At 33.7% G+C, this 26,596-nt stretch overlaps 3 protein-coding genes across 4 annotated transcripts; 1 reads left to right on the forward strand and 2 right to left on the reverse strand.

Annotated features, from left to right (window-relative positions):
* Nucleotides 1-761: 761 nt before the first annotated feature.
* Nucleotides 762-4,489, reverse strand: LOC111370966 (NAD(P)H dehydrogenase (quinone) FQR1-like). The gene is made up of 4 exons (XM_022992891.1): nucleotides 4,345-4,489; nucleotides 2,896-2,989; nucleotides 1,360-1,622; nucleotides 762-1,245 (listed from the first exon to the last, which is right to left on the reverse strand). The coding sequence occupies exons 1-4, from the start codon at nucleotides 4,365-4,367 to the stop codon at nucleotides 1,014-1,016; spliced, it is 612 nt and encodes a 203-aa protein (XP_022848659.1). The 5' UTR covers nucleotides 4,368-4,489; the 3' UTR covers nucleotides 762-1,013.
* Nucleotides 4,490-8,662: 4,173 nt separating this feature from the next.
* Nucleotides 8,663-9,680, reverse strand: LOC111370967 (calcium-binding protein PBP1-like). 2 transcript variants are annotated; one of them, XR_002698529.1, is made up of 2 exons: nucleotides 9,096-9,680; nucleotides 8,663-8,781 (listed from the first exon to the last, which is right to left on the reverse strand). XR_002698529.1 is itself a non-coding variant. In XM_022992892.1 (2 exons), exon 1 carries the CDS (start codon nucleotides 9,624-9,626, stop codon nucleotides 9,147-9,149), a length of 480 nt encoding a protein of 159 aa, XP_022848660.1. In that variant the 5' UTR covers nucleotides 9,627-9,680; the 3' UTR covers nucleotides 8,692-8,795; nucleotides 9,110-9,146. The 2 variants fall into 2 exon arrangements, 1 of the variants encoding a protein (XP_022848660.1); XM_022992892.1 differs by having other exon boundaries at nucleotides 8,692-8,795; nucleotides 9,110-9,680.
* Nucleotides 9,681-19,445: 9,765 nt separating this feature from the next.
* Nucleotides 19,446-23,667, forward strand: LOC111370968 (G-type lectin S-receptor-like serine/threonine-protein kinase At4g27290). The gene is made up of 7 exons (XM_022992893.1): nucleotides 19,446-20,786; nucleotides 20,938-21,072; nucleotides 21,162-21,292; nucleotides 21,776-21,986; nucleotides 22,337-22,574; nucleotides 22,654-22,804; nucleotides 22,888-23,667. The coding sequence occupies exons 1-7, from the start codon at nucleotides 19,517-19,519 to the stop codon at nucleotides 23,191-23,193; spliced, it is 2,442 nt and encodes an 813-aa protein (XP_022848661.1). The 5' UTR covers nucleotides 19,446-19,516; the 3' UTR covers nucleotides 23,194-23,667.
* Nucleotides 23,668-26,596: the final 2,929 nt, after the last annotated feature.

Genomic DNA, 26,596 nt, shown 5'->3' on the forward strand with positions numbered 1-26,596 from the left:
TTGACTATCCAATAAAGACGAAAACGTAGACCAATTTATAAAGATATGAGTTACTCATCTTATTAAGGTTACCTTTTAAGATGGAATCTCAAATCTTAATATGGTGTTAGAGTCTATCAAGCTTCAATGAATAATTCGATCTGATTAAGACTTAAGAAAATGAGCATATAATTTTCAAAATTGATTTGTTCAAAGAGTGACCATCTGACAAGAGCGTGTTAAAAGGATAAACAATATCCCATATCAAATAAATATGAAAACAAAGACTGACTCATAAAGATTTTGACCACTCCTGATAAGGTTGTTATTTTAATATGGAACTTAAAGTCTACATTAAGAATAAAATTAGTTTTTATAGATTACATTATGAGTAAGCTTAGCTAATTTTGAAATGGAAAAACTCCGTAACTTTCACAAAATAACAAATTCCAATGTGATATACAAAATGAGATGAGTTTCAATCCCCCAAACCCACCTAATTATTCATTCTGCAGACAGTTAAAATTATGTTTCCTCAAGTAAATCAACCAGATCGACTTCTAGTACAAAGCTTAAAAGCATTTCGAGAATGTCACCAAGTCATATTTAGCACTGAACATATCAAGATTCATATCCTTCTATGTTTTATCTATATGCCGAAGTATCCAACTTATAAAGTCAGTTGGACTATAAGAAACTGTATATTCCAAGTAAATATTTCCATTTTGAGAAATCTCGAATCCAATTAACTGATGATAAAATTTGCTAAGACACCGAAATGATTAAAACACAAGGATTTAGTACTCATATATGTTTCATAAGAGACAAGAACCACAAATAGGATAACAATGACTTACAGTTGATCCAGATATTCGTGTTACATATACTGAAATCTGAAGGAATGACAAACCTTTAACATTGACAGTAGCATAGCAAGAATGACAGATGCAATCAGAGAAAATAATACGTAATTTTTTTATGGATAAAGAAACTATAGTGAGAAAAGCAAACAATATATTTGAAACAGGAAGAGATTAGGCAGCTCCCTTCAGTTTCTTGGTGATTGTTGCAATGTGTTTCCCCTGATGGAAAGCTTGCTGTAATTCAAGCTCAGATGGCTGTCTTGAACCATCACCAGCGTAGGTTCCAGCACCATAAGGACTTCCACCTTTTAGTTTCTCCATGTCAAACATGCCGGCTCCAAACGTATATCCAATGGGCACAAAGAGCATTCCATGGTGAACAAGCTGAGTGATAGCAGTTAACCTGCAAAAAATCCAAGATTAATAAAAAAAAAATAATATATTTATTTCGGTTTTTGATTTCAAAATTCCAAGATGACTTCAAGTAGTGTAAAATGATCATCAAGCAGGGATTTACGCTGTAGTTTCTTGCCCGCCACCTTGAGATGCAGTGCTGTAGAAGATGCCAGCAGGTTTTCCAGCAAGCTGCTGTGTTCTCCATAGGCCCCCAGTAGCATCGAAGAATGCTTTGAATTGGGCAGCCATCATGCCAAACCTTGTGGGGAATCCAAATATAAAGCCATCAGCCTCGGCAAGTTCGTTGGGTGTGATAATAGGCACATCACTCTTTGAAGGTGCACTCATCTTTGTGAGCACTTCCTCTGGTAGTGTCTCAGGGACCTATGCCACAGAGAAGATGTCATCAACAGAAAAGTAAGATTTCCTTCGACAGATTTCACCAGGAATCAACGTTGATCAAGAAAATATAGAATAGAAGGGATCTGATGAGTCAAAGACGGAGAAGTGTTATTTCTGAAGCTAAGAAAAAGCAACTAGATTTTTGATGCAATGCTATCAATATTTGTTTCCTTTTTCTTTTCCCAAAAAGGGCTCAAGATATTACTCTTTCTTTTTCTTATTAACAATCCTATCTCGTTTGCTCCCAACTTGGATAAGCTAAAAACATCCCGCAGACTCAAACTGATGTGTAACAACATTCATTGCCTATTACATCAGCACAGTTGCTGAGATTTGAATAAAATATGACTAATAATTGGAGTAAAACGGTTATCCTTCAATGCAATAACTGAAAAACATAAACAATCATTTTTTGAAAAGAGATATTAAATATAACGTGTCATCGAGTAACTGGTTGAGGTTTTCTGCCAAATGACAATGTCAACACTGATAGAATTAGATGACCAGACCAAAAAACTCTAGAGATTCTATTGCAATGACTCAAACTGAACAGCTGAAAAATCATGAAAGGTTTATTATCTAATTAAACCTACAGAGGAATAAAGTTTTCACTGTAGCTTCTAATCAGAGTCTTAAACACGATTTTTTCCAGCCAACCTTTCTCGGTTCTCCGCATAGAAATTAGTATCTTCATTTTGAGACATTTCTGCTAGCTCGTAATTAGAATCAACCCTTTAACCTGACTAATTTATGATGCTGGTAAAAGTTATGCAACTAATCTAAATAATTGGTTTTTTTTGGCACTTGGCACCTATATTTATGACATTGACTCCATCTATCTTTTATTTTATCAGCTCATATATCTTATTGTGCTCTTCAGACTAGTATGGTTGTCAAATTTTTCTTCTATTTTTATTGTATCCTCCCCCATATTTTATTTATTTAGTTTCTCTTTGCTGGTCTTTATTCTGTTACTTTTCCACCTTCCTTTTGGGTTGGGCATTTATATAAACTGGATAACATCGTATCATAGTAAAAAAAAACTAGGCTCCAGTCAACACCGGCCATTTCAGAAAAAATTATCTCTTGCCAGACCTTTATAATAATCACATGATTGGGTCTGCTGAAAACAACATTTAATTAAGTAATGCACTTCTTTTCTAACCACTTAAACTATTAGATGAGATGGTTAACATTTTTCTTCTTAATTTTTTAATTATTCCATGAGATATGGCGAGGATAGGACAGTTCCTACCTGCCATAGTTTGGCTTCAACCCCTTCAACAGATGCAGCCCCTTTCTTTATCTCTTCTGCTAGTTTCTCTACATGTCCATACATGGAATAGTACCTATAAAAAAGCACAGTTAGATCCACGATATCATTCATGTTACAAAAGATGAAAAAAATACAAATATTTTGCTTGATTTTAGTAATATCTCACCCAGGTATGCACAAAATCAACAGATGTACACAATCCCATACTCATTCATCAGGGAAAAAAAATAAAAAATAAAAAATGAAAACTATATATCTTGGATTTCTTAGAGAAACGTTATTTGGAAAAAGAATCATGAGCTTATTATCAGCATGATTTCAGAGCAAATAGATTGTTTTAAATAGTGTAGTACCCTGTGATTGTGCCAATAAGGACCTATGTTCAATCCTCTTAAAGTCAATATTAGATTATCACACAATTTCCCTGAGTAATTCCACGAACAGGTTGATGCATTGTTCAACAACAGGAGATGTGGAAAAGCAAGACAATCATTCCTCAATGAACTTCAAGTTATATTCCTGAAGTTTTAACCTGAGTCTAACGCAAATAGGTTCTTTACCACTTTGGAAATCCTTGGCAACAGACAGTTTTGATAAAAAGGAAGGGGAAAATAATGAAGACAATTTGATGCACCAAGGTGTTCCGGGGAATTAAGAAATAAAGATGAAAATTACACATGTTCCCTTTCATTGATGAACCATGGCTACGAGACCTTTTAGATGTGAACTCAATCGATTGTGATGTGTTGCTCGAATATCAATTACTACATGCAAAAATTCTACAGCAAAGAGCTATCAACTGCTTTATCAAAGTCAAGCTTCTGTAACTTTAATTCAAATAACACCTCTACATCACCTGGTGAGATCCAAATTCATACAAATTGTATAATCGTGTAACTTTTTTCCCACAGAGTAATGCTCAACTATGCTGCTTGGCAGAGCAACTTATATTTTTACAAACATTGATGACTAAAACTGTTATGATCACACAATCATAACATTGATCAATTCGTTTGGGACCTTGGTTGTTCACATTTCTGTTATAATCTCTAGGGAAGCTATTACTGCATCCAAAGGATTTTTCATCAAGCCAAAAGAAATTAAGTTTAATTCTATTTTACCCTCTTTCCTTTGATCAATCAATAACTAACAATCAACTTGGGCACTCACAGGAAAAAGAAGCTTACAGAATCAAGAATCACTAATGAATATTCAACAATAAGCACGAGCATGAAGAAACACTTGATCAGCTACAGATCCGAAATTCACATAGAAAATCAAAAATACCAAAAAACAAAGAGAACCCATAAATTACTCAATTATTTCATCAGCACAAACACAATTCAACGTCAAACTGTAAATCCGATTCAAGAAACCAAATCAAAATATACAAAGAATAAAAATTTGTCAGCGAAACATCTCACTTACACAATGTAAACTTTGATGGCCATTGATTAAGTGCGTTCCTTTTTCTCAAAAGTGGGTAAAAATGCGTTTGAAAAAGTGATAATTGACATTGAGCTTCTGAGCTGGGCTCCCCATTTTATACTAGCGCACGAATTCCCCAGATTGGTTAAGTTTCAAACAGTATTCTATATTAATTAATTTAAATCTAAATTGTTTTTGGATTAAAAATACTGAGCAGCTGATATGTGTACCTAGTTAATGATGATTGAGTTGTTGTCACGCTCACGCTCACCGTCAGTCATCATTTTCCTTTAACTAATTTTTTGCATGTTTGACCAAGCCAAAAAAGTTAAAAATAAGTCACTTATCTTTGATTATGTGAAAATAACTTTTTTTTTTCCTTAAATTTAAGTAAAAAGTTATTTTTGAATCGTAACTCTTGTGAAGCCTTTTAGCAATAAATATATTATTTACTATAAAACGGGTAATTTCTTTCATGAGTTTCAAACTTTTTTTAAGTGATGTTAGATTGTTTATAACATTCATATTCCAATCTTTATCAATTATTTTCCCCTGACGGAAAATATTTATTTAGACATTAAATAGCTGTCATCGAACATGTAATAACTAAAAGTAAAATATTCAAAAATAAAAAATTCCTACAATTTACATACTAGCTGATAGTAAAAACAAACAATTTGACAACAATAGAATGAATCAAATTATCACGGTTGTATTCAAATTAAAGTAAGTAATTTGTACAATTATGCGTTTTTAGCTGATGTTACGTGCATGTCGCGAGATCATTTAACATCTAAACGTTTTCTATCAGGTCAAGTTAGATCTCAATACTGCATTCACAATGTTAAATGGATTGAGACACAAGTGTTACAAAAGAAAGGTTGGGAACATATTTGTTGCACTTACGAAAAGTTTAAACTTCCAAATGAATTTACCCTTATAAAGATTTGCCTTTACCTAAGAGTAATTTTACTTAATAATAACCTTGTTAATCTTAACCAAATGTGCTTAAATTTATAAGTTATTTTTTTTTTTAATATCAATGTCAACCTTCTTAGCTATTTATGGTACTTAAAATTAGATCATCCGAACCACGACTAGATTACAACTTTTGTTCCTTATAAGACTAAAAACGAGATTACTCAAACCACAAGAAAACTACAACTTTTATCCCACATTTGAATTGATCTATTATTTCTTTGTTTTCGTCATGTTCGACTTAGAGCATTTCTCTCAATGCTATAAATATTTGCATTCCACATTGAATATTAGTGACTTTATTAGGAGTTATAATGATGATCTATCACTATTGCTCTGAATTAATTCCTTCTGATTTCAGTTTACACTAGCATTTTTTAGGGATCTAATCTGAACAAAATTACTAGGTTAGAAATTATATTGTCTATTATCTCTTAAAATTCAAGACTGTAATCATGTAATGCTTTGCCTCAAATTTTGGCATTCAAAAAAGGCCCCACCAAGAAAATGATCACAATTTGGCTTTCGTTTCAAGAATCCAACTCCAACCCATCATTTCGGACCCGTTTGGCAAAATTTTCGCTTTCACTTTTGTTTCTTATAGAAAAGCTTTCTGTGGAAGCTATCTTAACTAGAGTCTTCTAAAAGCTCATCTAACTAGAAAATTATTAAAATAGGTCCAATAACAAATATTTTCAACGATATTGGTAAGTAAATGTAGCATGTTATAGACAATAGAGTAGTCAATTGAAGTTTCATGTTTCTACCAAGTTATAATCTCGTTTCATCGAGCTTTTTGAGGGTCCCATGAAATGCGTGGTTACAAATGAATAAAAGTTGTGGATCTAATAAAATATGTGATTAAAAGTAAACTTTGAACAACTTAAAATCTAAAAAAATAAAATAAATAAATAATAATAAATAAAAAAGCTTTACCAAGCAATAGCTAAATTCCTTAACTGATAAGTTAGCAGGAAAAAGTCACAAGATACATATAGCAACTTCCATGCAAAGGGTGCCACACTAGGGTACAGCTCTTGACTTCTTTACATCCCAGGGCCAGGATTTGGCGACCCTTCAACCACAATTTCTTAATGGTTGACAATTCCATTCTCAGAAAGCAAGTCTTCTACAGACAAACTTTCATGTGAACTCAAAGAGAATCACTAATAAACAAGGTAATGCTATTTATATCAACAACTTTTTTATATACATTTACTTTTAAAAAAAGATAATTATATTATATTTTTGATCTAATTAAATTTACCTAAATAATTATATATAAAATGAAATAAAAATATATTGTTCTAAATTCATCCACTAATGTTTATTTTTATAAAATTTTTTAAACCTTTTTATATTCTTTTAGAATTTGTGTTTAACTAAAATTCTAATAATCATTAAACATCAACTTTAACTAAAATCATAAAACTCTAATCATAAAATATCCTCTTCAATGAAAATAAAAAAAAAATTAAAAATAAAAAAATCAATACTTTATTAGAGTTATAATTTTTTCCTGATAGGAAAAATGAAATCTTTATTTTTAAATATTGATTTGATAGATGAAAATATACGAGAAATTTCAAATTAAGTTTCAATATTTATCTAAATATTCTTATATTATAAAAGGAAACAAACTTAAAATTATCAAGTGAAACACAAACAACCAAAATTATGAGTTTATAAGCAAAAAGATTAATTAATATATGATTTAAGGAGGGAGTTGTTTGGTTGTGTGAGCAGTATACTTTTGAGAGAATCTTATGAATTCAAAAAAAGTGATTTGCTAACTTTATTAAAGCATCGATGAGACGATATAAAAAATAAAAAGTAAGAATCAAATTAAATGTTGATAGTGATTGAATGAATATAGTGATTTTTGAAATTGTATTAGGAATATATTTATAGTGTGATGAATATATAAAATTTGTATGGATCGACAATATTTAAATGAATGAATTCAATAAGGACAATATTGAAATTTGATGCAAATGAAAATAGTAATTGTTTAAAATTTTAACATTTTAATAGGAATATATATAAAGTGTGATGCATATATAAAAATTTGTTGATGTAAATAACAGTACTCATAAACAATTGGAAAGACTTAAATAAATTTTCCACACCTTTTGAACTTGTCAACATTACTATTTGCTCCATTGAGATTATTATATTGAAATGAAATGATATTTGGGACAACTTGAGACTGTCGGTAAAATCGACGCGGTCGATACCAATTTTGGACAATCAACTAATCTCACCAGAAAATTTGGAAAGTGACATTCATTAGATGACATTAAAAAAAAAAAATGAAGAAGAAAATAACTACGAAGAAGAACAGATCGTAAAATAATAAAAAATTGAGATATTTATATCCAATTGGAAAGCAATACCACAGAAAGTGCTATAATGTAGGCAAGAGAAGCTTCAAATGCCCACTAACAAATAAAAACAAGAAGAATTGGTCAAGAAAGTAGGGCCTCTAAGATCAAGAAAACAAAAAGATAATGTTATGGAAATCTTTGCTTTGAAATCAACTCTTATCATAAATAAAAATCCAAGCCATCAGAACAAAAGAAATAGTCATTCCTATAATTCTAGCCACATTGACCATATGTTAGCTTATAAAGATAAATTTCATTACTATTTCAATAAATAGCCATGGTTTGTTTTATTATGAGAAAATTGCAGCAACAGTTTCTAACCTTTTTAATTTTTGCAGATTTTACTCTAACCTTCATCATGTACTAGCGATGGTCCTTAATATTTTATAAATATGCACCTGAGGTCTATTTGGACGGAAACCATCTAAAACACCGTCAGTTGACCTGGAATATTCCTTAAACTATCTGCTATTACAACGATTTTATTGGATATTGATACGTTTTTGGACGGTGCTTTGAACGATTTTATTGGATGTTGATTCCTTAATTTTTTTGGTCAGCTGACGATGTTTTGGACATTTTCTGTCCAAATGGACCTCATGTGCATATGTAGGAAAGGTTATGAACTTTCGTTGGCACAAAATAAAGATTAGTGTAAAGTTTGCAAAAAATAAAAATATTAGGAATCGTTGCTGCAATTTTCCCTTTTATTATTTAGCATTTAAAGATGAAATTTCTTGCCATTTTTAAATATTTCCATGGTCTATTTTCCCTGTAATGAGCAATAACAAAACAATAATGTTACGGTGGCAGAATTTTTTTGATATAATAGACGACTGGCACTCACAATTGGTAGGGGCCCACGTTTTTTTTGGACTTTTTTATTCATCTGAGGTCCATGCATTGTGAGAGGATGTTAATCTTTATGTCAACAAAATTTTGGCAAGGTAGGATAATTCATAACAAAATAACACAGAGCACATATACAACCATTGTGTCCAATTTTCAATTACTGTAAACTTTCGAATCCTAAAGTCAATGGAAATTGAAAATTATTACGAATTAGAAATAGATAATTTAGTAAATCTTTACAATGGAGAATGAAAGAGTGTGTTTGATTACATTTATTTTCCATGGAAAATATCAGTTTTTCATCCAAATTTTCACTTGGGGTATTTGATTGCTATTTTTTTCCATGAAAAACATTTTCCAACTTTTGAAAATATGCCTAATTTTCCTTTTTTTTAAGGAAAATATTTTCCTTGGGTGGAGGTGGTTTTTATTTTCCACAAAAGATGGAAAATATATCAATCAAACACACTCTTACTGTATACTATCGAATCCTAAAGTCAATGGAAATTGAAAATTATTACGAATTAGAAATAGATAATTTAGTAAATCTTTACAATGGAGAATGAAAATCTTGAAATGAAATCCCTAAGATTGAAAAGCCTCTTCCAATAAAAGGTAAGACTGCTCCATCAACTCAGGGCTCAATCTAAACATCAGGACACAAAATTCCATCTGATTGAGAGCCCCATCTCCATCAAAATCACCTTCATTTAACATATTATGAAGATCATCATCCGACATATCTTTTAGCCCCAGCAAGGCAGAATTCTTCTTAAGACTCTCAAATGTGATGACCCCTTTATCAGAATCCATCAAGACTTGAAACCCATTACAAAGTTCTCCTATCAGACCATCCCCACCAAGTTTTTCTGCCATCAGGGGCAAGAAATCTTGGAAATTGGACTGGTTTTTTGATGCCATAAAGATGGGATTCTTGAAGTGAAAGTATCCTTTTTCTGTAAGAAATGAAATTGTGTTCTGATGGTTTAAGGGTGGAAGAATTACGTAATATATAAAGGAAGAAAGGACGGTGAAGAGGGATTTCTGAGAAGGAGAGGGGACCATTCAGGAAACAGCATTGTTGACAACTAAGGAACAGATTTTCGTTGTCGACACAAAACGCGAAGAAAAGGCCTTAACTCGTGTCCTTTTGCGGTTAACTTTTTTTTCGATAAAGAAGAAATTGCACCACAGCTTCTAGAAAGCGTGGGAGACTTCAGGGCGGCAGTCTTGTTTTGGAAGGGCAGAATCGTCTTTTCATTAGTGGAGACCAGTAACAAAAATGAGAGAAGCTCGAGTACGAAGGTCTTGAGTCTCTCATTGATTTTTCACTCGAATCACTGACATATGATCGTTTGTTTCATAGTTTAATTAATCATTAATGGCGAAAATTATTTTTTATAATTGATGGTGGTTAAAATCATCAAGTTATGTATTGTTAATATTTGTAAGTTAGAACGGAAAATGCTAAAAAAACAGGAGGACAGATAGCCCCTTGATTGAGCCCGACAATAGGTGGGGGGAGGGTCCCATTTTCTCGTGCGGGATCTTCCTATTTGTGAGGTTTCAATCAGGGAGGCTAACTTTTCTTAGCATTTTCCATTTAAAACATCTCTAATGGTGATGTAAAATAAAAATATAAAGTGACAAAAATCTCTCTAATGTAGAGATGCAAAGGAGACGCAAATTGCATTTTCCAATAGAAAATATAAAAAGGATGCAAACTTACATTTTATTTTACATCCATGAGAGATAAAAAGTGGATTTAAATCTGTATTATTAGAATCGAATTTGAATTTACATCCACCAAACTATAAATGAGGATGCAAAAGTAATTTTCAATATCAATTTATACTCAATTTTACATCACCATTGAAGATGCTCTCATAATGAATCTATCCACGATCAATTCATTTTCTTCCTTGTAAGAAACTTGCAAATACACGTGGGTTAGTGTTCATGGTTGTCAAAAAGAAGAGTGCCAGCTAAGCCCCTATTTCTCAAAACAAATTTTGTAATAATTTTTTTTTATTTAAGAATCTATTGTTAAAAGTAGGAATTTTTTTTTGAATTTACGTACAAACTGATCTTATTGAAAAAATACATGATTAAAAATGAATTTGAGGAAAAAATAAATTATTAAAACTAGGGCTCAAATAGGGCTAAGTATTTATTAATGACTTAAATTATAAGTAGATAGAAACGAATAATAAATAAGTAATACTACTTGTGAATCCCTCAAAATGTACAGACAAAAATTGATTTTTCGCATTTATAAATAGTCTTACAAACATGAAGTAAAGATAGACTAATTCTACTTAGATAGTAAAGTCAATAAAAGGTATACATAAAAGAGAAGAATAAGGGCTCATAAAAGTAATATTTAATAGATAGAGAAGTAGTTCTTGTATTTTGAAGTAGAATGACTTGTATTTCCAAGAAGAGAGAATTCTCCCTCAAATATGGAACTTTAACCTCTCATTGCCCTAGAATGAGACCTATCTAGCTCCAAAGGATCGAAGCAGTATGCTTTTATTCCTGCTATATAGTTCCACTGTAGAAGCACACAAATCAGCGTTGAATTTAACAGCGCTTTTGACCATGTCCATTCAGGATTTATAAAATGAATTACATAATATTATATAATACTCTACCAATTGTTAGTTTAGAATAAACTCAATTTTTTCATCCAATTTTTTCCCTCCACGTCATATTATGTAATTCAGTATGTACAATTTTTTTTGTACAATTAACAAAATCCATCCATCAATAGAGACATCGACGACAAATAAATGAAATGTTTAAGATAACATTGCTGATAAAGGAAGATTGACAAAAAATATGCAGAGTAGTGTGTCTCTAGAGTCAATAGTGTTTAACACCTAGATGACAATACACAATATGTCCAATTACATGAGATCTATATCCTTATTTTTAATTCGATTTATCAAATGTCACACACGTGCAAAGGGTGCAGACGGCGGCTACATTTTTCTCTATCCAATAATAATATTTCTGGCTTTCTTAGTAGTATCTGTTCCTATTTTCTGATTCTATGATTTTTGGTCTATACAGACGTTAGATCTAATAAGAAAAAATATTAACATGGTCCCAGTCAATGTTATAACTCACTGTCAAACTTGGAATAATTTTAGGACTCTGAAATCGAGATATTGTCAACCATGTGGATGGTTAGAAATATTGTTGCTTTTCATTTGAATCCTCTGTACTGAATGCAGAAGTCCCAAAGTCAAAGGGAAAACAAAGAGAGGAACCATGGAGAAATCAATTAAAGATATAGGTCCGGTTGGTACCCTTTTTTTAAAAATGTATTTTTCTTCCTTTTTTTCAACCACACATTCTTTATTAAAATAATATTACACGTAAATAAAAAATTTTTCCTTATTTTTCAACCACATATTTCCCTTCAATTTACTATTCATAAATACATTTTTACATAAAAATATTTCCTAAACACCCTCATAGCCTTTTTTCTTCTTTGTTGGAATATAGTAGTGTTAATGAAACCGAATTATCACATGCCGTATGTATAGTTTAAACACCAATTTTAAGTATACCATATTTGTAGGTAGCTTACCATATATACAACTTACCGTATTTGTAAGTAACTTACCGTATTTGCAGTTTACCGTATATGTTGTCTACTATATTTGCAGAAAGCTTACCGTATATGGCAGCTCACTGTATTTTATAGCGAAACTCACTGTATTTGCACAGAATTTGCATAAAGTGTTTTTATTCATACACTAACTAAAATAACACAAATTTTTGTATTTATAAATAGAAAAACTGTATATGTGAAATCTATTTTCACACATATAACGAATTAGGAAAAAAAAGTTTATCTTATTTATTTATTTCTAATATAAATTTAACAAACAATATATGAGTCAATGTTGCAAACGTGTAAAACCCTAAAAAATAAATGTGCAAAAATGAAATGCAAACTAAATAAATAACGAATAAATTTTTAACTCGAGACCTGTGCAAATATAGTTTCTTTAAAACAGATTCGCCCCCTCACCATAAGTGCTAGAAATTTAATCTGAGCGTCTGTTTTCCATGATACAACGGCAGAACCCATAGAATCTGAACACCATAGAAATTACTTCGACAAACCAATACAGTGTCTCAACAATATCACAACGACCTTACTGGACAGATATGCGTATGCAAGAAATTAAGACCTTACTGGACAAAGACACTGACAGAAAATGTTTCTCAAGATACAACGACAAAACCCGTAGAATATGAGCACCACAGAAACTACTCTGAAAAACTAATACAGTGTCTGAATAATATCACAACGACCTTATTGGACAAATATGCGTATGCAAGAAATCAAGACCTTACTGGATAAAGACACAGACAGAAAATGCAGGGGGGATTTTTTCTGAACAGTGAGGAAGAAAACGTTTTTCTTTTTCATTTGTGTAAATTACTGGAAACTTGAGATTTAATATAACATAAATTTGCCATCAACTCTATAACAATTAAAATTGAAGTCACTTCAATTTCTGAGAGTTTTGAAAGTTTCAAAACTTCAAAAGTCAGGTTGAGAAAGCAATAAAAAAATTGCAAAACGTGGGCTCTTCGAAGGAGCCAATTTTTGCTTCGTTCGGTCCGACATTGCGCCTGCATACAAGTTCAAGGTCCGAAGGTATTTCAGTCCGAGATTTGCACCCCCTGCGCGCGCACGTAGAGAGAGCCGCTATGCTATATATAATTACACTCTTCCAATATACAACCATATTTAAAGTGGTTCTTGCTTTCTTCCTCTTCCTACGTGGGACAAAAGCATTTTTCCACATAAAATCATCTTCCAATGGTCAACTTTGAGCTCCAATTTCTCATTCATCCGAGCTTCATTTTTGGCAAGTAAATATATGCTTTTGATGCTCACACGGAAGAGAACACGAATCAACTTTGATCTTCCAAATTAGACCAATGGGTCTCACAGAAAATCTTGCCAAAAATGAGCTATCACTCATTTTTCCAACATTCTTCTCCTCCTATCATTCTTGTTGTCCATCCTAAAGAATTCAATTGCAACTGATATCATCAATACATGTGAGATCCTTAGAGATGGCAGTACCTTGATTTCTTCAAGGGGAACATTTGAACTGGGATTTTTTAGCCCAAGTATCTCCAAGAATCGGTATGTGGGACTTTGGTACAAGAAGGTACCTAATAGCCAAGTGCTTTGGGCACTCAACAGACAAATTCCGATAAGAAGTACATCAGGCATTTTAAAGGTCATTAAGCCAGGCCAGTTGGTTCTTCTAAATGACACTTACAATGTCGTATGGTCTTCAAATATGTCAAGAATTGCTCAGATTCCAATTCTGCAATTGTTGGAGACAGGAAATCTTGTCATTAAAGAAGCAAATGATGATAATTCAGAGAATTTCCTTTGGCAGAGTTTCGATGATTTAACTGATACGTATCTTCCAGGCGCGAACTTTGGTTGGAACTGTGCAACAGGTGTAGATATCTCCGTCATTGTGGAAGAGCAATGATGATCCAGCCCCAGGGGAAGTTACATTTTACTTGGATCCGACTGGATATCCACAAGCCTTCATGAAAAGAGGTGCAGTTACTATATGTAGAATGGGACCTTGGAATGGTCTTGGCTTCAGTGGGGCATCAAAAGTGGGTCCAACATTCAGACACAGATTATTCATAAACAATAGCACTGCATACTATAGAGAAGACTCCATTGACAAATCAATTATTTCAAGGGTTACCTTGAATCAGAGTGGTGTTATACAACGCTGGGTATCGGTTGATCACACCAGAGGTTGGGTCGTCTATGGAACTTTACCGACAGATAATTGTGACACTTACAATTTGTGTGGTGCTTATGGTACTTGCTATTGGGAATTCTCCAGCCTGTGGATGTCTACGTAGATTTGTACCAACAGATCCACAAGGTTGGATTAAGGGAGATTGGTCAAATGGGTGCATTAGAAGGACTCTCCTGAATTGTCAAAAAGGTGATGTATTTTTAAAGTATTCTAGCATAAAATTCCCAGACTCACATAATTCCACGTTTAACGAGAATATGACACTTGAAGAATGCAAAGTGGAGTGTTCAAAAAATTGTTCTTGTATGGCATATGCACAATTAAATATCAGCCATGGGAGTGGATGCATGTTTTGGTTTCAAGACTTGATTGACATTAGAGATAAGTCTTCAGACGGACAAGATATTTACATTAGCATGGTTTCTTCTGAGTTGGGTAAGACATTATTATACAAGAAATAATGCCCATGATAAAACTTTAGATTTTTAAAGTTGTATTAAAAGAAAGTGTGAAAATGAACATAACGAAGAAAAATGAGGCGAATTAGTGACTCATTTTAGATTAAGTTTGTTGCAGATTCCAAAGGAAAGAAAAAAACACTCATAGCAACTTTGACATCAGTCATGCGAGTCGTTCTGCTAGGCCTAAGCTTGATGCTGTACTTTTGGAAGAGGTTCACGAGGAAGAAGAATGACCCAAAAAGGAGAACAAGTGGTAAGTATTGAGATAAATTTGTAATTTGTACAGGGTCACTTTTGTCTTTGTCTTTTTGTACACTTTAGTTACTGCACTGTCTATAAATACCCAATGTATCATGCCATTTTCATTTACTGGGAATACAGAATTTTCCTGCCTTTTTTACTGTCTTCTTCAGCTCTCCTATTGCAAAATTCTCATGGTATCAGAGCAGTGAAGTTTCTTTTGGCGATGGCAAGAGAGTTTAATCAACAAGTAGAGGTTCAACATCAGCCAGCTCACGCTGATCCGGCAGTCGATCCTTGTGTTGCAGATGCGAGTGTTGGAGACGCAAATACTACTGTTAATCGATCGATACATGATCCTAACAGTCCTTATTATCTCCACTATGGCGACAATACAGGTATGCAGCTCATATCTATCATGTTGTCTGAGGATAATTACACCACATGGAGTCGTGCAGTTATCATAGCTCTCAGTGTCAAAAATAAGGAAGGTTTTATTAATGGATCCATTGCTAAACCTGCTGAGAATGATCTGATTTATGGTGCTTGGAGGCAATGCAATCATGTAGTTTCTTCCTGGATCATAAATTCCATTCCAAAGGAACTTTATCCAAGTGTAATGCATAAGGATTCAGCTCGGCAGATTTGGATCGAACTAAAGGATCGCTACAGCCAAGGAAATGGATCTCGAATTTATGAGATAAAGAAGCAAATTGCTTCAATTTCTCAGGACAATAACTCCATCAATTCTTACTTCAATCGGTTTAAAGGTCTATGGGAAGAATTAGACAATTATAGGCCGGAAGTAAGTAGTGCAAACTACAAAGCTGAAGATCAAGTTATGCAATTCCTAATGGGTCTAGATGATCGATTTTCCAGTGTGAGAAGCCAAATTTTATTAATGGATCCACTACCTTCACTGAACAAGGTGTTTGCCTTGGTCTTACAAGATGAAAGGCAGAAAGGAATTGTTGCTAAGAAACAACAGAGTTTTGATGTAGCAGCTTTTGCCAACAAGATTGTGTCTAGTCCATATGGAAATCAGAGACACAATGTATCCAATCAAACTCAAAGGAAAGGAATGCCTATATGTACTTATTATGGAATGTTAGGCCATCTCAGAGGGAAATGTTACAAATTGATTGGATATCCCCCTGGACATAGGCTTGCCAAAGGAAATCTTCAGTTGCTAATGCTGTAGGTCAGGCTTCCCAGGCAAATAATTCAAAGCTGATTAATTCTTTGTCCAACCTCACTATTACACCAATCCAACGCCAGCAGATTATGACCATGCTTGCTCCACAGCTGCAAGGTCAACAACCTCAGGAGGTTATGTCTTCTTCTACCCATGCACCTGATGCCTTCGCATTTTTAGGTAATCGTGCATGCTATCTAAATCCAGGTAAATGGATCATTGATACCAGGGCTTCAGAACATATGGTGTGTTCCATTAATCAATTGACTGCTGTGACTAGTAAAACTAAAGGTTCAGTAAGATTACCAAATGGGGATATTGCACAAGTTACACACATTGGTATTGTGAAGCTATCTGATACATTAACCTTAACTGATGTATTGGTTGTGCCAAGCTTCAACTTCAATCTGATTTCTGCCAGCAATCTTGTTATCAAGCATAAATGTTTGTTGTTATTCTTACATCACTTTTGCTTTATTCAGGATCTTTTCACCTGGAAGACGATTGGGGTAGGGAAACTTGAAGATGGTTTATATCATTTTCAATGTTCTGATAATCAACTCAATGGGCAATTTTCTTCCACTTCTCAAAGTATTCCAACAAAGTCTATCTTTCCTGTTCTCAACAATGTAGCTTTCTTCAGTGATGTACAAGTTCCTACTCCACATCTTGATTGTAATAATTTTGATCCTGCTGTATGTAATTTTCCATGTAAAAAGGATATTCATACTGACATTGATATATGACATTGTCGAATGGGACATATTCCTACTTCCAAACTATCACTGTTGCATAAAATTGTTTGTACAATTACCTTTGATCAACATTTGCATTGCACCATTTGTCCTATAGCAAAACAACATAGGCTACCTTTTCCTAAAAGTGACACCAGAAGTTCGAACATATTTGATCTCATACATTGTGACATCTGGGGACCACATTCTATTCCCGCCTTAGATGGTTCGAAATATTTCTTGACCATTGTTGATGATTATAGCCGGATGACATGGACATATCTTATGAAAGAAAAATCTCAAACTAGGTCCATCATCCAATCATTTTATAATCTGATCCAAACACATTTCCAGAACTAATTCTTTTAGGTTAATAAATATCAGTTCTGGAGTGTTTCTAAACTTTAGAAACGGAGCCAAACACCTTCAATGACATTTAGAATCTCGACTGTGGCAAAACATCGAGCAGGTAGTTAACAACCTTAGGATATTGAAACAAAAAACTGAATATGGATCCATTATCCATAACAAATACTAGAGTAATTCAAGGATAATTACCAGGAATAATTCTCGTCAAATACGTCAACTTTGATAAGTTTAGTAACTTTTGCCTTTACCATTCGACGAGTCCCTTTCCTTTTGGGTATGGCTTCATCATTCTTTTTTGCGGCGTCCACTAACTCAAAACATAATTTGGAAGTATGTTTTGACATTGATGTTTCTGGAATGTCGAATAATCAACGAATGACAAGTCATTTTCCTGATGTCGTGAGCCAATTTATTTGACCATTTGGATGGTCGTACAATCAAGTTTTTTATTTTTTATTTATTTTTATTTGAGTCTTGTCCAAATCTACCAAATCTTCAATGCTCGCAACGGTGAGAATGGTGAGATAGTAGCACATATTATGTAAAATAAAAAAAAAAAAAAGGTTGAACCCCAACCTTAAGGGTCCCACCGACCCTGTCCTATGTCATCGTGGAGGAGGTAAATCGCAGGATGTGCCTCCCAAGAGTCAGGGTGGAGAGCATATGGATAGGCCAAGGCTGTTAACCCATATGATAACTCCCGCTTACAACAAAGTCAATTCCACCTTGTGGGGAATCGAATTCTGCACACTGCCGTTCTGAGCCCTATCCGCCCTCCCCTTTGTCACTGGGAGATATGTCCTGGGGGCTTATGTAAAATAAATATAAGTAAAGGATGTCCATGCCAAGAAAAAACATTTCGGGACCAAAATCACAAATATGCCATATGTTAGGGACCATTAGCTTCAATTTCCATAATATTTTGGGGATTATTTAGCGTTTGGGATTTCTAGTTTTGAGAAATTTATTTTATTTGAATTTCTTTAATTTAATAATTACCAACTAAATTTTCCTTGTGCATTGACATCCTAATTTTAAATCCTGGCCAGTTTAAATTTTGATTGGTTTCATTCCTCAAGGGGCTGTGTGAAATTGCTTTCTTTTTGTCGTAATCTTGTTCCAAATGTTACAACTCATCGATCTTGACAGACATCGTCTAATTTTTACATTTATAAGATCAAATAGCAAATTGAAAAAGATTAAGTCCATGTTTGATAGTGGTTGAAATTTTAATTTTAATTTAAGTAGAAGTAAAGACGTAATTTAACAACAAATGTATGAGACGCACACTTTTTAACTATACATTTTATCAACTTTTATCAAATTCTACTGAAAATCAAATTTCAATCCCTAACAAATAGGATCTAAATGAGACCAAAAATCAATTTTTTTTAATTAATAAATGATGGTCGAATTGACACCACCATTTTTTATTTGTTACACAATATTTTATTTAAAATTAAGCTTCTCAATTTTTGTTCGTTGTACTATTATTTTCTTAATTATTTTCGTTGAATTTTTATCCTCAACCTTCTATTAATTAGTACATCTCGCTCTTGATGATAATTTATATAAAAATATATTGTTTTCATGTTTTGAAGTGAGGGAAAAATATTTTTTTTCGTACTTTTAATTTTTTTAAAATATGATATATTGTTCTAATTAATAAAAAGTTTGAGTATAAGAATACCATAAAAATATATTAGGGATATAAATGTTATAATAAATAAAGATTGAAAACCTTAAAGTGTAACTAAAATAAAGTACAAAAAATAAAAATGTTGTGTAAATATAATATAATTATACTAAAAGACGCGCCTAGAAAATAACCCGTCAATCAGCCTATTTAATTGATCTTTATATTGTCATTATGTTCTTGAAAGGTTAGGTTTCCTTTAATATAAAAAAATTAGTTCAGTGATTATTAAATTCATTGTTAATTAAAAATTTTCAACAATCTTGAACTCGAGCACGTCAAGTAAACAAGCCGTGTAATATTTGAAGACTGTCCGTTGCATAGGAGGCTATGAGCTCCTGTAGAAGAGTAGAATTCCAAATGGATGGACCTACAATAAAGAAATTTCACGCTATAAAGAACACAAAATCAGGACAAAAGATGAGATGAATCATGAAGAAATCAGTTAAAGATACATCTTTTCTTTTTCTTCTTCTTCTTCTTCTGGCATTCTTACTGTCCATTACTGCAAATGATATCCTAAACACAACTCACATACTCAGAGATGGTGACACTCTAGTTTCATCAGAGGGGACATTTGCACTGGGATTTTTCAGCCCTGGTAACTCCGATAATCGATATGTGGGAATTTGGTATAACAAGATACCTGTTTTTACTGTAGTTTGGGTTGCCAACAGAGAAATTCCATTAAAGAATACATCAGGAGTGTTGAAAGTCATCGAGCCAGGACTTCTGGTTCTTTTCGACAATACTGGTAACATCATATGGTCGACTAAAGCGTCAAGGTCAAGTCAGATTCCAGTAGCCCAGTTGTTGGATTCTGGAAATCTCGTCGTTAAAGACTCAGACGATGACAGGCCGGAGAATTATCTGTGGCAGAGTTTTGAGTATCCAACTGATACATATTTACCAGGTATGAAGTTTGGCTGGAACTTTGTGACTGGCAGAGAGACTAATTTCTCATCATGGAAGACGGACGAAAATCCGGCTCCAGGAGACTACGAATTTCGGGTGGACCCTAATGGATATCCACAGTTATTGATCATAAGAAAAGGTACAATTGTGCAGCATAGAGTTGGACCATGGAACGGTGTTCGCTTCAGTGGAACACCAAATCCCGGACCAGATCCCTCATACAGGTTCGGATTATTCATGAACAAGAACGAAGTGTACTTTTGGGAAAACCCCATTAGTAGATCCCTTATTTCAAGGTACAGATTGAGTCCAAATGGACTTGGACAGCGCTGGACGTGGGTTGATAAAAATCAAGACTGGATAAGTTATTCTTCCATACCACTAGATAACTGCGATACTTATAAATTGTGCGGTGCTTATGGTAGTTGCGATGTTGGAAATTCTCCTGTATGTGGATGTCTCAGTAGATTTGTGCCTAGAGATCCAGAAGATTGGTCGAAGGGGTGCATTAGAAGAGATCCCTTGAACTGCCAAAAGGGTGATATATTTTTGAAGTATTCTGGTATAAAAATGCCTGACACACGAAAATCTTGGTTTAACAAGAGTATGACGCTTGAAGAATGCAAGTTAGCGTGCTTGAGGAATTGCTCTTGTACAGCTTATACAAACTTAGATATAAGAAGAGGAGGAAGTGGATGCTTGCTTTGGTTTGGAGACTTGATCGACATCAGACGTCTCTATGTAGAAGACCAAGTTATTTATATTAGAATGGCTGCTTCTGAGTTGGGTAAGAATTCATGATAAATAAATGTTGATTATCTAGAAAATTTCTCAAAAAGTTGTATATAGTTTATTTGATTAGGCTAGCTAAAACTTGACACTGAAAATAAAGAAAAAGGAGAATGATCTTAATCTGCACATGCCATAAAATGTTACAGACGGAGAAGAAAGGAGAGGAGTAATACTTATATGGAGTTTGTCAGCATCAATGGGAATAATAGTTCTGCTTGGCCTGAGCTGGATTCTACACATTCGAAAGACGAAAAAGAAAAAGCGGAAGCTAAAAAATGGAGGTAATTGACAAACACATTCTGCAGGGAGACTGTTTCTTTATTCAACATCTATTAGTTAAATTACAGACTCCATGTTGCTCATATCGCAGAAAGGTATATCGAACTTCACAATGAGGAGTTGGAGCTGCCCTCATTTGACTTCTCGACAATATCCAAAGCTACCAACAACTTTGCAATCGACAACAAGCTTGGAGAGGGTGGATTTGGACCTGTTTATAAGGTATAAATGTGCTGCACAGCATCATTTAGATAGCTAAAAGTAATTATGGCCACTTAGGCTTAATGCTATCCCATACTTAAAAATCAATTCTAAATCTTCGTGATTTTTGCTCATCTAAACCGGTCAATAAGTGCAGGTCTTTTAGAGGAAAATACTATAAAGAGAGTAATTTTGCAGGAAGGATCATATTTTGTGTCTTCTGCTAATTAAGTTTCATGTTTATGTCCAACTCTTAGTTGGGTTCTGGCAAATACTTCGGGATAAAAAAGGTCAATTATTTATATCTTCGGGCTGAACTAAAAAGAAGTAATTCCCTTTCGAGGAAGCTTCATAAAAGTTTCCCTGAGAAACATTGTTCTCTGATGAATCCCCTGAATACACATAAAGATGTAGATTTTACACTAAACAACACGTTAAAAGAGATATCACTTAATTTCTTTTAAGCGTATGAATACCTTAAGTATTCACATGTTCTGTTGTTAGGGCATACTGGAAGATGGACAAGAAGTTGCTGTAAAACGGTTATCAAAAACTTCCGAGCAAGGAATTGATGAATTCAAGAATGAGGTGGTATGCATTTCCAAACTGCAGCATCGAAATCTTGTGAAGCTTCTTGGATGCTGCATTGAAAAAGAGAAAAAGATGTTGGTTTATGAATACATGCCCAACAAAAGCCTGGACTTCATTCTATTTGGTGAGGATTTCTTACTGCAATACAGTTACCTCAAAATATGCATTTGTATTACCGGTACTTATGTGGAATGCCATAATAATGGCGCTAGGATTTGTTTCGACATTATTTAGGTCATAGTGACCACTGACCAGAATCTCAATATGGAGAGAACAGAAGATCAATGCTGGTAGCAAGCGGAATTCTCTGTTTTAATTGTATAAATACTGGAATTTTTATTCTTTGTGACAGGCATGACTTCTTATTATAGTTAGCCAGATGATGTAGACTAATCTTAACTTTGAAACTAATACTATTTAATTCAAGCATCCAAAAGTGGTAAAATATGTTGATAAGATAAAAACTTTTGGCAGATGAAACAAAAAGTAGGTTACTTGATTGGCCCAAGCGCTTCAATATTATCAATGGCATTGCCAGGGGTCTAATGTATCTTCATCAAGATTCTCGGATGAGAATTATCCATAGAGACCTCAAAGCAAGCAACATATTGCTAGATGCTGACATGAACCCGAGGATATCAGATTTTGGTATGGCTAGAAGTTTTGGAGGAGATGAGACTGGAGCCAAGACTCGCCGGATTGTGGGAACATAGTAAGAATCTCTATATGGCAGTGTATCTAATATGTTTCAATTGTTTTATGACATTATTTTCTGGTTAACACTTATGCAGTGGCTACATGTCACCAGAATATGTATTGGGCGGCGCGTTCTCGATAAAATCAGATGTATACAGTTTCGGTGTATTAGTGTTAGAAATTGTCAGTGGAAAGAGGAATTGGGGATTTTCTCATAGTGATCACCACCTCAACCTTCTTGGACATGTAAACGTTTTGTCTTATGAGAAATTACTAACATTAATATTTGTAGAAATTATGTCATCTTAGCCTTATCCAAATTTATACAGGCATGGATACTTCACAAAGAAGGAAGGTCACTAGAACTAGCTGATACTTCTCAAGCTAATCCACATTACTTAAAAGAAGTGCTACGGTCAATCCATGTTGGTCTGTTATGCGTGCAACAATATCCGGGAGATAGGCCTAGCATGTCTACAGCAATTTTCATGTTGGAAAAAGAAGTTGTGCTCCCGAACCCTAAACGGCCTGGTTTTTTCACAGAAAGAGATTTAGTTATTGCTGAGAGTTCAACCAGCACAAATGCAGCCAACTCATTAAACGAAGTGACAATTACGCTGCTTGATGCCAGATAGAAATTGAGCTATATTACATTATTTCTCGATCTTTGTTTCTTGCATTTCACATGTTCTTTTGCTGTACATTTTTACAGTCTCTGCAAATAGTTCTGTACATCATAGTTGTGTCTGTTGGTTTCAGAATTCTGGAATCAGTTTTGTAGTGTCAATGTTTCCAAGTCGACTATTAGGCAGTACAAGTCTGATGATGATGCAAGCGGGCGGGGCAAAGACAGGGCGTGACCCTAGGCATCCGAGGCATATTGACACCTACTTAAGAGGAGCTTCGACACAGTTCAACTCAAAAGTTCAAATATCCATAGAGTTAAATAAATGCCTATTAGCCTATACACAATTACAGTTGATATTTTCATTGAAGTTAAGCTGAAGAGATATATTTTTTTAGCACCATTGATGTTAAAACATTAGTTTAAGTGGCGCTAATGTTGCATTAAATGAGAGGTACATTTAAATGAATTACTTAATTCTACCTTTCGTTGAATCAATTACATTAAGATGTGAAAATGCATCTCATGCTCGGTCAATATGCTATACTGTTTCTGTTGACTGCCTACATATCAATTCTATTAAACAAGAAGTAAAGACAGAGATGCTTAAAAACCTAGAACCATAAAGACATCGAATACAGATTTCCCCTTACCATATTGTCTTAACCTTCTTAATAGACGTCAATATTTCCAGTGCAACGAATACTATAAATACTTCACAGATCCTTAAAGATGGTGAGACAATTGTTTCAACTGATGGAACCTTTGGATTGGGATATTTTTAGCCCTGGAAATTCCAAGATCCATAGGTAGGCATGTGGTACAAATAGATTACAGTTATGACAGTGTGGGTTGCCAACAGAGAAGTTCCACTTACAAATACAGAAGAAGTCTTCAAGATTGTCAAGCCACAACTTATAGTTCTTCAAAACAACTCTAATGGTGTTATCATATGGTCTTCTATTACATCACAACCTGTGAAAACTCCGGTTTCAAAGTTGCTGGACTCAGGACCTTGTCGTGAAAGATAGAAATGATGACGACCTCGAGAATTTCTGAGGGAGAATTAAAAGGGATATCATATATTTATTTTCCAATTTTGTTGCATATTTTAGGAAACATAATTAGGGCTTAATTTAATTACTTTTATTATATATTTCCTATTTATGATGGACTTATTAAATCCCTACATAAAGGGGTCTTATACTTTATAATAGACCCAGCTTTGATATATGAAATAGACAGATTGTTTTATAGCATCCAACACGAATTTGGTAGCAGAGCTCAATTAGTTCCCATTGACCAATACATTCAAACTTCACCATCAACCGCACATTCGAGCCACAGGTGTTACACTCAGTTGTTTCTGCTAGCCAGTCTGCCATGCTAGTGTTTCGCGCTCCTCATATGAATTTCGTAGTGACTTCTGTGGATGAGTGTTGTTGCTTACTGGAGTTCCTTATCGTTACGTGGTTAAAAGGAAAGATCATCTGCAATGGTTAGTTCAAATATTTGGGATTGATATTCAGTTTCAGTTGTCATTATATAGTTGGTTTCCTTATTTGGCTAAGAAGAAAGATCGTCCTTCTTGGTTAAGAAGTTACAATCTATCTCATTGAAGTTGAGTTCTTTCAACTGGAGAGAAATGACGGGGAATTGAAGGGATATTATTATGTTTAGTTTCCAATTTTGGGTATCTTAGGAGTCTTGTGCTTTTATAATAAAACAAGCTTTGATGTAAAAAATAAACAGTTTTTCTCTCCCCAGTTTCTCTCCTCTCTTCCTCTTCTCTCTTTTCCCCCCATTTCCCCTATTCTCTTCCCTTTTCACTTCTCCTATAGTTCTCGTATTGCATCTTGTGTCAATTTGGTATCAGAGCTTATTCTATTACAAAGTATGAGACTAATTTATATAGGGATTCAGCAATTATACTCTAAATAGAAAATATCTAATAAAAGCTATTAATTAAACCCTAATTATGTTTCGTAAATACTCATCAAAATTGGAAACTAAATATAATAATATCCCTTCTAATTCTCCATCAGTTTCCTCCGAGAGAGTTTTAATTATCTGACTAACACCATGTTCTCAGGAATGAAGTTCAGTTGGAACTTTAGAATTGGTGAAGAAGTGTATCTATCATCATGGAAGAGCCATTATGATCCATCTTCGGGAGATTTCACATATAATTTTGATCCTACTGGTTATACACAACACGTCATGAAAAAAGGTTTGCTGGTGCTATTTAAAAGTGGAACTTGGAATGGACTCCGCTATAGTGGAATGCCAAACTTGAGGGATAATCCCATTTACAAATACGGAGTAGTTATAAACAAAAACGAGGCATACTATTCTTTTGAGCTTCTTAATAGACAAGTATTTCAATATTTACCTTGAGTGAAAGTGGTGTTGGAATGCGTGACATATATTAATCGTACACAAGGGTGGAAGTTTACATTACTGCTTCAAAAGATAATTGTTATGGGTTGTGTGATGCATATGGTAGTTTCAATATTGCGAATTCTCCGATTTGTAGATGTTTGGAAAGATTTTGGATTAAAGATCCAGAAGGATGGGAAAATGAAGATTGGTCAAATGGGTATGTTTGCCAAACTCCCTTGAATTGCCAAAATGGAGACATATTTATCAACTATTTTGGTATTAAATTTTTGGGTAATTGGCGCAAAAGGTCCCTACCTTTTGAGGTTATTGTGGAAAACGTCCATACCTTTCATTTTTTGGCATTTTTGCCCTTATTTCTACCTTTCGTTGCGCTGAAGGTCCTTTTCACTGTTTTGGAACGTAAAATGACCAATATACCCTCATATTTAAATAAAACAATAAAGAAAAATAAAGAACAAATTGCAACAATAGGCCCAAACTTTTTAAAAGTGCAAATCAGTCCAAAAATCTTATTAAACCATTAAAAAAAAAACTATCTCCTCTCCCCTCCACCTCCTATAATCCCCAAAAACCCATACATTCAAACTTTATGAACCATTAATCCCCAGAAATCACAATTGACGTCCAACTCCAATAATTCCTACAAACAGCAAAAACAACACAAAAATCTGAAAATCATTTCTACACATAACAATTCCATAAGTTTTCTGCAATTTTAAACAATGCTTAAGGAAAAATTAATTCTTGTGGCTTTGTGTGTGTGTTTTTATTTTTTTTTTTTATTTTTATTTTTTTTTTGAATTCACAATCCATGTGCTAAGAAATATCTATCATCCATAAAGATCAAATAACATTGTCTATGGAAATATGCATTGAATAAGTTCACGCATAGAAAAGAGGGGTTTTTTCAACTATCTCAAAATGGAATTATCCAAGTCTATGCTATGATTCCATACTTTGTAAGGGTAGAAACATCAATATTTAATATGTTTAGTTTCCTTTTCAGACCT

The sequence above is a fragment of the Olea europaea genome, chromosome 21, assembly GCF_002742605.1.
Source record: "Olea europaea var. sylvestris chromosome 21, O_europaea_v1, whole genome shotgun sequence".
Classification (NCBI taxonomy): Eukaryota; Viridiplantae; Streptophyta; class Magnoliopsida; order Lamiales; family Oleaceae; genus Olea; species Olea europaea.

Coding starts and splice junctions, on each gene's coding strand:
- LOC111370966 (XM_022992891.1), bottom strand. CDS start 4,367: ATGGCCATCAAAGTTTACATTGT. Junction 2,990..4,344: donor GCCATCAAAGTTTACATTGT/GTAAGTGAGATG, acceptor GCTTTTTTATAG/GTACTATTCCATGTATGGAC. Junction 1,623..2,895: donor TTGAAGCCAAACTATGGCAG/GTAGGAACTGTC, acceptor TCTGTGGCATAG/GTCCCTGAGACACTACCAGA.
- LOC111370967 (XM_022992892.1), bottom strand. CDS start 9,626: ATGGTCCCCTCTCCTTCTCAGAAATCCCTCTTCACCGTCCTTTCTTCC.
- LOC111370968 (XM_022992893.1), top strand. CDS start 19,517: ATGAAGAAATCAGTTAAAGATACATCTTTTCTTTTTCTTCTTCTTCTT. Junction 21,987..22,336: donor CCTGGACTTCATTCTATTTG/GTGAGGATTTCT, acceptor AACTTTTGGCAG/ATGAAACAAAAAGTAGGTTA. Junction 22,575..22,653: donor CGCCGGATTGTGGGAACATA/GTAAGAATCTCT, acceptor ACACTTATGCAG/TGGCTACATGTCACCAGAAT.